The sequence below is a fragment of the Chaetura pelagica genome, unplaced genomic scaffold, assembly GCF_000747805.2.
Source record: "Chaetura pelagica isolate M959 unplaced genomic scaffold, ChaPel_1.0 scaffold713, whole genome shotgun sequence".
NCBI lineage: Eukaryota > Metazoa > Chordata > Aves > Apodiformes > Apodidae > Chaetura > Chaetura pelagica.
In genome coordinates, this window is record NW_009952819.1 from 485,891 (window position 1) to 497,092 (window position 11,202).

Below are 11,202 nucleotides of genomic sequence, written 5' to 3' on the forward strand. Positions count from 1 at the left end.
TCCGGACCCTTTCCTCCGGCCCCAATCCCAGCCTGTCATTTAGTGGGGCAACTGTCACTGTCAGGGCCTCACAGCCAATCCCAAGTGGCCAAGAGATTTTCCATTGCTATGGTAAGTTTTAACTCTCTGCTTGTCCCAAAGCACAGACATCCTTCACCTCTACTTGGCATGCCAACTGATTGCTGTTAATATCATCATTCCCAGGAGAGTGTTGCTGGAATCTTTGTTTATGGATAAGCCTTGATCAAAAATATCAATGCAAGATTTTTCTCTCCTGAGCCCACTGTTAGATTTTTAGTCTCCAGTTTTGTCGTCTCCAAAAGATGTTACATCTCTTCTCAATTTTCCCACCCTTGCCATCCCTCTGCAGGACCTCACCAATGTAGGATGAGGGTTGCTGAGAGACAACAGCTTCTCAGACAGTATTTCTTTGAGTGTCACTGTCAGGCATGCCTGGAGGAGTTACAGTCTGATGGCAAGAGTGGGTTGGCCCTGAGAAACTCTTTCTGCTGTCCCAGCTGCCAGGCTCCAATGCAGGTAATTCTTTCATAGTTGTATAAATTACCAAGATGTATAACATTTGCATCTCTGGGGAAGTCAAGAGTTTAAGACCTTAGTTTGTGATCTCTGCTCAGAAGGCAAAAGCCCCTGTAGAGTCAAGGCAGTTCACTGTTCTTAGCAGCTTTCTTGTAATATCCTTGCATGTCAGCCCTCCAGCATGATAAGGAGAATAATGCCTTTAACAGCAAGTTAAAATCCCTTTGAACTTGATGAAGGATTATTAAAACATCAGGGCTATGGATTAGGGGAAGGGAGATATTTAGGAAGGAAAATGGAGGCCTTGAGTTGTATGTCCAGGGTCTGTATCTGGAGAGAGTCACAGGGTGCAAATGGACACAGAACGTGGTGTGGGTTAGATGGGGAGAAGTCAACACAGGGCGTGTTTTGTGTGAGCAGTAGCTGTTTATAGCTCACATGGTCATAGGTATTCTCAGGAGTTTCTCCTAGAATCAGATAAACTAATAACAATTTACAAGCAAGTCACTTTAATGAATGCAGCTGAGAACTGAGCATCTCTGAGCCCCAGCACGGGGATGATGGGGGTGGAAAGGCAGCTGGGAGCTGAACGTGAGCAGGGATGATCACAGGGGTGATTCCAACAGGGAGAAGACATGCTTTGCTGTTCAGATGAAGCTTGTGGAGTCTCAGTCAGCAGAGAGAGCCTGTCGTGCCGTTTAGGGGACCTTCAGCAACGAGTCCAGAAAGCAGCAGGACTGCTGAGAGCTGGGAGGGCTGGTAAGGCTCAGCTTCCTGCCCCGAAGCTGGGGGAATTCCTTCCACCTGGGGAATGAGACACACCGGGAGTTCCAGCCATGAGATGGCACTGTTGCTTCTGCGGCTGGGGTCTCCTGGCAGACAGCCTGGTGTCCCTGGGGGCTTGAGCTGCAGGGGTTTTGATACCCCTGATCCAGGTGTTAATCCAAGTCACGTGTTGTTCCCCAGTCACTGAAGGAACTCAGGGTGATGACTCTGGAGTTGGGCATCCTCAGGCCTTGCTCTCCTGGGGGAAGTCAGGCCAACACTGCCTTCAGACAGGCAGCTCAACATTGAACCCAAACCCAAATGCAGCTGTGTAAGATGCAAAGACTGATTTTATTTCATGGATCACAGAAAGTTGGAGACTGGCCAGTAGGATTAATTTTATACCCTATTTTGTTATAGATCAGGCTATCAAAATGCTCCTGAAGTGTCAGATGGATGCTGGAAACTTCTTATCCCCAGAGCATTTGCTGATGGGAGAGATGGAGGATCATCTGGCACAGGTCTATGCTACCCTTGGTATGGCATTGTCTTCTCATTAGCTTTCTGAACTGTGAATTTAGCATGACTAGGCTTTTCCCTGAGTAGCCCTTTCACTTTGCTGCTGCTGCATTTCTCTAGTGCTGACAGCAGAGCTCTCAGACTCCTTGAGACAGACCTTTGTTCCCAGCAGCCAGTGAACGATGTGATCTCATGTTTTTGTAGACTTCCCTGTCCTGGTTCTGAGGTCAGCAGCCTCCCAGGAATGCTGTGGACAGAGTTCCTCACATGTTGTATAATCCTGTCAGATTCTTTGGGTGGCAGTAGCTCTAGAAAGTACTTATTAATGACTACTTTTTTTGTCTGTTTGTTTATTTTGGATTTCTCCCACCAGGGAAGTGGCAAGAAGCAGCCAGACACCTGGAGAGGAGTATTGAGATTGTGGAGCTGCACCACGGGCCATCAAGTGTAGAAATAGGTCATGAACTTTTCAAGCTGGCACAAGTTCTCTTCAATGGGTAAATTTGCTTTTATTCTCTGTCCCCTCCCTGCACAACCCCTGTGTGTCTGACACAACATCAGGCCTTTGGCACCTTGCAGGGTGTCTCACAAGGACCCTGGGCAGTCTGGCACAGGTACAGAAGTTGGCCATTACTCAAGTGCAAGGTCACTAATCCCACTGGGATTCACTTACACTTCATGACTCTCCTTGGACCCATTTCTCTGCTTTGTACCTGTCTATTTCTTCTCCCTGGCTTCATTTATTCCCTGTCCTATTGTGTTTTACTGACAACTGGTCTTTGTGCCTGACTATTGTTTTCTTCTCCCTGGCTTCATTTACTCCCTGTCCTATTGTGTTTTACTGACAACTGGTCACCCTTGGTGTTCATCCCTCAGTTGTATAATGTTGCTGACAGCTTTTCAAGGGAAGAAATAAAACCCTCTTGCTCTGTTTTAGCCCCTTTTTGGTAAGGAAATCCCCTGACTGCTTCTGAAAATCTTCTCACAACACCTCCCTTTAACTGAATTAATTCCAATGGGAGCTGCAGTGAAAATGTAGTGGGTACCTATAATCAAGATTTTGTCCATTTTACCTTATTTTCTCCTCATTCTCCTTTTCCAGCTGAAGGGCAGACTATTTGCCTGGTGCTGAAAGGCAGCAGAGGGTAGGAAAAGTACCTGTGAACAGGTTTAGGTTTTTGTTGGGGGGGATATTAGAGGTTTTTATAAGTCGAGGAGCTGAATTAAGTGTCTTGTATCCTCTGTTCTTACTCTCTTCCCATTTCAGATTTGCAGTTTCTAAAGCTCTGAGCACGATTCAAAGAGCAGAGGAGATTTTGTCAGTTCACTGTGGCCCTCAGAGTGCTCAGATCCAGGAACTGCAAGAGATGAAGACCTGTCTGTCAGAACTTCCCAGAAGCATCCTTCAGAGGACTTAATTTCCCTATCAAAGGAAGCTGCAGTGTGATCTTCCACCAAAGCTAAGTTCTCTGTGGTAAGGTAGCCATGTAGTATGAGCTGGAAAATCATGTGTAACAACAAACTGAAATGCTCCTTAGTGAGACTGCTGTAAATAAAATGACCAATTCTAACATGAGGGGTCTGTGTGTGGTGTGGTGGGAAGAGAGGCTGTTGTGTGATCTCTGCATGTGGGTTTGAAGCAAATGTTTGAGGTGCTTGTGTCTGTGGAGGTGTGACTCTCCCTGGTGGTGATGAACATGCAGCCATCCAGACTGCACTGCTTGTCATTGCTAATGCTGGGAAGTTCTTTTCTTCTTGCCAATGTAGCAGGTTGGGAGGGGTGAGGCAGCAGGCTGGGAAGTGCAAATTTACAAGCTGTAAGAGGGGGCACTGCAGAAGTTGGAGGGCTGCTTGCCCAGACCTGTCAGTGAGGAGGGTTTCAGTAGAAAGTGGTGTCAGGTTGGAGGATGTGATAGGGAAAAATGTAGTATCCACCAGCTGAGGCTTGTAGGTCACAGAACTGCACTGGGGCTCATCTGGGGAAAACGTGAAGGCATGTGATGTAGGCAGAGAATCTTTCAAGGGAGAATAGTGGGGCTGGCTGAGATTAATAGCAAAAGCTCTTTTATTGCAGCTTGAAGGCATAAGATTTGCAAGTTGTGTCTTTGTGCAGCAGAGCAGGGAGCCAGTATCCCTCCCAACACCACCCTTTCCATTTGGGCCCTACTATTGCAGATTATTGTGAAGGGATCTAAACACTCCTGGGATCCAGGATCTTGCCAATGAAGAGAAGGGTTCCAGTGGTATCATCTCTCAGGACCAGAAGGAAAGGTCTGTCCACGTGGTACTCGATGGGGAAGGTCAGACGAGCAGCGTTGGCTCCAGGGGTTGGTGTGGATCTTTCCCCATCCTCACTGAGTTCCAGAACTGCCTTGTGTTGCACATGGGAGAGCTTGATGGGTTTGGCAGAAATTTTGGTGAAATCAGGTGATGTGAAAAGTGCCTGAAGCCCTGGAGGGAAGAGAGAAAATCCTGTTAGCCGCCAGGACTGCCTGCAGGTGGGGGAGCAGTACTGCTAGTGCTGGGATGCTGGAGGGCACCCAGCTGCTCTGGTGGTTTGTTGGGGCAGCAGGGAGAAGCAGCTTCCACCTCTTTGTACTGAGTTTCTCCCTCTCAATCTCTGTATGAGCTTAGTGGAAAGATTTTTTAAATAGCTGAGGAGTCCTGGACAAAGGGGATTGAGTTGCTGGTGAAATCTCTACAGACTGAGAGCTGGACCTAACTCATAACCCACCAGCTTCATATTCTTCTGAGAGCAGGAAGCAACTTGCCCACTGCTTTGAGCCCCAGCAGTCTGTAGGGTGTGTGTTGTACATACTTGTCTCCTTCAGTGTGTTGCCCAGTGCCTCTTCATAGTTCAGCTTGAGTTTGGGCAAGGTTAGCACTGCATGGACAGTCTTCAGCTCCTTGTCTACGTCGTGGACAAACTCAGAAGTGAGGCTTTCCTCAATCAGAGTCATATTCTGGGTCACTTTTATAGGCAGGAAGAACATGGCACTGATTCCCTCTGTCAGTGGCAGCTGGGCAATCTGCAAGGCCAGGGACAAACAAGAAAAGGTCACATCAGTAATGAACAGTTTTACCCACCTCATCACTGCCTGGTCCCCTGTTTGGTGTGATGCTTCTTGACTTTCATCAGCCCTTGCTGCACTCCTGCCATGACATGGCAAGTGCCCTCTCTCACCTGTTGAATCCATTGGATTCTTGGAACCAGCAGGTTCCAAAAGACAGCACTGAGCTTCCTCAGCAGATGTTTCTTGCATGCCAAAAGCAGACATTCCAAACCCTGCAGTGCACTACAGTATTGCTCTGGGAGATTCTCAGCTGCAACACCTTTGAGCTCATGCTGCAGTGGGAGATTTATTGAAAGAAGTAAAGGTGGGAAAGTTGTGAGAAGTGTGCCCTGCCCTTCTTGCCCAACTTTAGGTCAAATGATACAGGCTGGTAGGACCTGTGCAGCATTGAAATTCTGGACTGCTTGTCACATGGCCAGTGTAGAAGTAGGATATTCTAAGAACCAACACACAGCCTTTCAAAACAGGGATTGCAAAACAAGATTGATGGGAGAAGCAAGGCTGTCTTCTGGGACAGGTTAACAGGAAAGTGTAGCTGAGCCAGTTCCTCAGTAGGTTTAGGAGATATTGTGCAATAGTTGCTCTCTGACCTTGCAGTTGAGTTCTGAGTCAAAACCATATCTCAGGATGGCTTTGGGGTCTGACATCATGGACACCTTCACAGTCCTGTCCTCATCCAGGTGGAAGTCCTTCAGGGCAGTCTTCTTGGTGTCAAACTTGGTTTTCCATGTGCCTGTTTTTTAAAAAGACAAAATGGAGGATTTTTGGGAATAATGGCAGATGAAACCAGGCTTGTGGCTGTGGCTGAGTAATGTTGTGCTTTATAGGTACAGTATTTGTGCTTTAAGAGTTGAGGCATAACTGAATGATGATAGAGCTGGAAATAGACTGATTTGAGCTACAGATTTACTGCCACTCTTTGGCCCCTCCTTTTCATCTGAGAATTGGATGCATGGGAAATAAAAAATCAAGCCAGTGTGTGGGTGGAGTAGCTATTGGGAAGCTGATGGGTACTTATGTAATTACAAAACTATTTTAAAGGGTAACAATTGTGTCAATGCATATAAACTGCTTCTCTCCCCACCCTTTATTTTGCTCCCTGTCTCTAAGCAGTAATTCTCCAGGACAGGGGCTTCCAGCATGTTCTAGAACAGCTCTCCAGTACCTCCCTCCCTTCCCTCTGCAGTGGTAAAAAGGCTCAGTACACTCTGAGCTGTGCCTTCCCTCAGTGGCTTGTGGGGTTAAACTTTCTTCCTTGGTCTCTTACTGCAAAAAGGTCTGGATTCAGCTTCCCAAGAGTAATAATTCCTCCCTGGAGGACTATTTCTGGTCAGGTACCATGCATTTCTTCACTAAATGGTCTCAAATGCTTCCTTCTTGCACTGTTTCTTTGACACTTTGCTCTGTTGGGGGTGAGAGCCTTTCCTTGCATCTTCTGTCACACGTGCTTGACGGACCCTCTTGTGACCAAGTGCACAACGTTCTTACCCTTAAAGTGAGCAGCCCCAGCAAGGAGAATGCTGACATCTGGGGGCATGTCCTTCATGAACCTCATGATCCTGCCCTTGGTCTGCTGCCGGACCCAGCTGTTGACTTCTTGGAGGTCTAACTGGGTGTTGCCACTGAGTGCCCTCAGACGCATCTTGTAGGACTTCTCTAGCTGGCTGTGAAAACCAGGCTTCACCCTGAGTCCTGGGGAACAAAAACATGGATATTGCAGCTAAGCTGCCTTATCAAAACAATCTCAGTCTCAGCAGATTGCAATCCAAAGCCCAGCAGCAGTTCTCCCCTGAAACATCTGTGGCTGTGTGTATACAGAGACCTGCTTGGAACAAGAATGGCACATGGAGGAAACTGATCCAAATCCTCTAGCCACCCATGTGGGATTATGGGATAACTCTTCTGAGAAGTAAAGAAAGGAGATAAGAGCAGAAGGCTCAGGCACAGCTATGCCTCCATCAGCCTTTCTTCTTTCTCCAGCTTGCTTTATGACTACAGCTTACTCAACCTATTGGATTCTTGGAACCAGCAGGTTCCAACAGATAGCTCCTAGCTTTCTCAGCAGATGTTTATTGCATGCCAGAAGCAGACATTTCAAATAGTTCTGCAAGGAATTAAACAAAGGAATATGGCTGAATGCTCTCACAAATAGAAAATGGGATTTGTGGTTCCTGGAAGTTAGCAATATCTGCCAGAAATCCTACAGAGAAGGCAAAGTTTTCAGCAAGTTTCTTCTAGGTCTTCTGCATGTCAGCTGCTCTGTCACCCGTGTCTTTGTGTGCATAAGTCTGGCCTTTTATTTCTCTGCACACAAACTCTCCAGGCCTTTTCTGGAGCAGCAGCAACATTCCTGCAGGGTCTGTATGTCCTGGCTCAGGAGTGTGTCAGAGCCAGAGCTGTGAGTGCTGGTACTCGGTGCGTTCTGTCTGCTGCTACTTCTTTAGGTAAAATTTGATAGAGGGGAAGAAGGACTTTTACTTTTCTCCAGGATGATACGGGAGGCACTTTTCATGCTCTTCTCTGGTCCAGTCACACTGGTCAGTAGGTCCTTGTAAGTGTTGTGGACCTCAGCTTTGTTAAGCAGATCGTAGAAGAGAGCACGAGAAATCACATCTTCTGATCGTTCTCCAGCCCCTGCCAACACCAAGGACAGTAGGGTGAGGGGGGGCCTGTCAGGGCAAACAGCACGGGAGAGAAAGGGGCAGGGACTCACCAAGTGAGAGCCCAGACAGTGCAGTAGCCAGGCTGAAGGGTGACAGCAGCACGTTGGCACTGGGCACCTGGCTGGACTGCTGGCGGTACAGGTCATAGCCGAAGTTGGAGACTGCAGCTGCCAGCTTGTTCACAGGGCTCTTGTAGAATGGATCTTCCTCTTCAACCTCACCAGCATTGGCTCCATCAGCAGTGGCAGAATTCTAGCAGGCACAGGGACAGCTTTGGGTAGACTTGCAGTTCACAAGGTGTGATCAACATTTCAAAGACAAGCGAGCTGCAGATCCTGTGATCTACATAAATGCTGCTTTAATCTTACTGGCACAGAGTGTAGGAACAGCTACTTTCCTTTAAAAGTGTCCTAGTAAAGCCAAAGGCAACACCCAGATTGAAATCCACTGTTTCTGCCTGACAGTCAGCCCCTGATGTAACTGCTGTGGTTTTATCCAGGTAAAGCAGGAGTTAAGTCTCCTTAAGCTGCTAAATAAAATCCTAGTAACTCAGGAGGGTAGTGCTTAATCCTTGCATAAGATTCTCTAACATTAAATTACCTGCTCCAAGTATTTGCCTGACTCTCTGCATGTTGCCTGCTACTCACCTGCTCAGTAGCTGAGTTCTGGGATCTGCTTGGGACAGTGAAGAGACCCAGGACAAGGAGAACCACGGGAACCTGCATGCCTGAACCTCGGGAGTGGGAACAAGACAGAATTATCTTGAGCAACTGAGCAAATACATCTGTGCCCCTGCTTGTGGCAGGAACTGCACTGCCACGTGCTGCTGCTTCTCCTTCCCAGACACACACCTGATGTTAGCTGGGTTTTCTTCTTCTCCAGTTCAAAGTTATTTGGCCAGCCTGGCCACAATGACTTAAAAACAGGGCACACACACACGCCTGGGTGTGCCTGAGCACAAAAGCAGATGTGTGGCCCAAACCACACTGACAGTTACTGAGTGCCAAGGTCCAGGAAAGCATTAAATCTTTTTTTATGAGTTCTAGACTTCAAAAGCTTCAATACTTCATTTGTAAAAGGTAGCAAATCTATTTTTTGGAGTGGGGCAGAAGACAAAACTGGCTGGTTGCTGCTCTGCTCTACAAGTTACCTGCCTCAGGCAGCATGGTTCTTGTGTCTGCATGTACCTGGGAGGCTGTGCAGCCTGTGTGCATCCTTTGCTGCTTATCTGCAATTTGGTAAAGTCAAAGTAGGAGAGCTTTCTTAAAAGACAGTGAGAGAAGGGGCTGGACCAGCTCTAGAGAGGAAGTGAAAGACAGAATTTGGGTTATTCAACATCTCTAATAGAGGTGGGAGAAAAGCACCAAACTCCCCACAGCTGTTCCTTCCTTGGAATCCACTCCTAATCACTCCAGTACTGGCATATGTGGCACTTCCAGACAACTCTGCCTGGTCCAAAGGGCAGAGTGGAGCCCAGGGTTTGATTGTGGGTAAACCCAGAGCTACTGCACTAGTGCCATGGCCCCAGGAGCAGACGCCACCAGGGCTGCTCTGAAGCAATGTTTATACAGAGCCCCAGAAATTAAAGGAAGAGGGTTGTATTTAACTAACCCCTGTGACCCAGGCATCCAGTGAAGAAGGGAAATAACATGTGTTTCAGATTAAATTCAGCTATAAAGAAAACATGCCTGCTGGTAGAAATACAACTTAAAGCCATGGGACCACAATAGCCCCAGTTCAGGACCCAGGTTTGCTCAGGCAGAGGTTTTACTTCAGTGACTGTTTCCTTCCAAAACCCTTTTCTTCTAGAGGCAGTTCTGCCTTGGGGAGAAAGGTGTCTCAGTGGAGGTTTTAAGTGTTCATCTGTGTTTTGACAGTGCCACAGAAGTGGTACCCTCATTTTTCCTGTGCACTTTGCATCCTGTGACCTGCTGAGCAGGGGAGGTGTTCTGGTGCAGAAGGTGTGCATCAAGAGGATTTACTATACTGAGACAAACTGATGCAACTGGGGGTAGGATAGTGGATATGTCAGGTTTGCTTGTGTCATTGCAGTTTTACAATGAATAGGCAGCATGTTGTGAGGGAGGTGACAGACTCATAGGGTTGTTCAGCTTGAAAAAGAGCTGTAAGATCATCCAGTCCAACTTTAAACCTAACTCTGCTAACCCAGCTCTACCAGTTCCTTGCTAAACCACCTCCCTAAGCACTGGATCTATAGGATTCTTAAGATAATCTGGGGTGGGCAGCCCATTCCAGTGCTTAGAAACCCTTTCTGTAAAGGAGTTTTTCTTAACATCCAACCTAAACCTCCCCTGGTGTAACTTGAAGCCATTTCCTCTCATCCTAAGCCCTGCATGAGTCTAAGTTACATGGTCTTGGTGAGGGCTTTGTGAGGATGCCAGCACCATCAGTACTCTTGCATGCTGAGCAGAAGAGGTTTGACCCAGGCTACTTTAGAGATGCAGGTTTTCCATGGAGCATAACCTTTTCCCCCCCAAAAAAAAGGTTCAAATCTCACCACAACCTCTGCTCCCAGCTGAGTGAGCTCCTGGGAGCAGGAGAGCAGAGATGGGGTTTGCAGAACTGTATTGTTTTTGCCAGTACTGTCACCAGCTTCATATTTCCCAAACTTTGCCAGAAAGCAATTTCTATTTAAGAAAGACAAAGCCTCTTGAGTTTGAATTGGCCTGAACATCTGGATCCCATTTGCATGTCCCTCAGCACACAGCCAAAAATGCAGAGAAAAGAATTTGGTTGGAGCAGAGGTGGGATGGTTGCAGGCATGATACTAAAATCTGTGACTGCCTTTAAAGAGAAGAAGAGAAGAGAAAGAACACCAGTGTGAAGAGTATGGGATGGTACAGGCAGGAAGGTACAGGAGGAAAACTGAGAACTGAGCTGAGAAGGAACTTTGTGTCCTAGAGTTCTCTCTCCCTGAGGCCTTTGCAGGTGTAAAGGAGACATTTTGCTTCCCATTTAGAGTGGTAGGAATCTCACATCATTTATAAACCCTTCTGATTTGAGGGGTGCTAAGAAGCATCACTCTGGAGGTCAGGCTGCTTGCTGGGGTCCTTCCACCCCACAGCACTAACTCCAACTATTTGCAACCACCAGCTCCAGAGCATTTCACCATCACCAGAATCGTGCCCATCACAAAAAGAAGGTTCCCAGCTGGGATGGGCAGAAACCCACCCCAGCCCTCAGGCAGAGTCCAGCCCCAGAGGTGCCTGATGCTGGTGGCTCCCAACCCGCGGTGAGATGCCTCCTTTGCTGGGAATCCCGCCCTCTAACACCTGCAGAAGAACCGTCCTCCCCGTTTTCCCAGGTCCTCTGGCAGCTCCTCAGCCTGTGCCCTCTGCTCCCCCGGCTGCCAGGACCTGCCTCTCTCCTCGGGCTCTTCTCTGCGATGCCCTGGGAGGCTCCCGAGGCTCCCACCGCCTGTGACTCCGGGACACTGTGGGTTTGGTGCAGCCACATCTGCTTTTTGCTGCTTCCCCCAGCCGAGCCTTGGGCAGGCTTCAGGTTACAGCTTCACAGGGCTCTCTTAAAGTGCTCTGCTCCCATTTTTCTGCTGCTGCCACCTTCCCACTGAATTGCACCCACTTTTCCACCCTGCCCTCCAAAACAAACGTGCTCCGTGTGAC

The 11,202-nt window shown here is 47.9% G+C and overlaps 2 protein-coding genes across 2 annotated transcripts in view; one reads left to right on the top strand and one right to left on the bottom strand.

Annotated features, from left to right (window-relative positions):
- SMYD4 (SET and MYND domain containing 4) overlaps positions 1–3,397 on the top strand; it is a 6,607-nt gene extending 3,210 nt beyond the window's left edge. The window contains 6 exon segments of the mRNA XM_009995132.1: position 1; positions 3–111; positions 1,168–1,296; positions 1,723–1,839; positions 2,195–2,318; positions 3,089–3,397. The exon segment at position 1 is cut by the window's left edge and continues 76 nt beyond it. Of these exon segments, the coding sequence (XP_009993434.1) occupies position 1; positions 3–111; positions 1,168–1,296; positions 1,723–1,839; positions 2,195–2,318; positions 3,089–3,239 (631 nt within the window). The 3' untranslated portion in view covers positions 3,240–3,397.
- Positions 3,398–3,863: 466 nt separating this feature from the next.
- Positions 3,864–8,291, bottom strand: SERPINF1 (serpin peptidase inhibitor, clade F (alpha-2 antiplasmin, pigment epithelium derived factor), member 1). The gene is made up of 7 exons (XM_009995111.1): positions 8,206–8,291; positions 7,609–7,810; positions 7,374–7,529; positions 6,384–6,587; positions 5,486–5,628; positions 4,640–4,850; positions 3,864–4,272 (listed from the first exon to the last, which is right to left on the bottom strand). The coding sequence occupies exons 1-7, from the start codon at positions 8,281–8,283 to the stop codon at positions 4,013–4,015; spliced, it is 1,254 nt and encodes a 417-aa protein (XP_009993413.1). The 5' UTR covers positions 8,284–8,291; the 3' UTR covers positions 3,864–4,012.
- Between the last annotated feature and the right edge of the window lie 2,911 nt (positions 8,292–11,202).

Bases quoted from the DNA above. Each gene is read 5' to 3' on its own strand.
- SERPINF1 (XM_009995111.1), bottom strand. From the start codon at position 8,283: ATGCAGGTTCCCGTGGTTCTCCTTGTCCTGGGTCTCTTCACTGTCCCA. The intron at 6,588-7,373 runs GTAAAAGTCCTT...TTTGTTCCCCAG, and splicing joins CCGTATCATCCTGGAGAAAA to GACTCAGGGTGAAGCCTGGT. The intron at 5,629-6,383 runs GTAAGAACGTTG...TTTAAAAAACAG, and splicing joins TGGGGCTGCTCACTTTAAGG to GCACATGGAAAACCAAGTTT.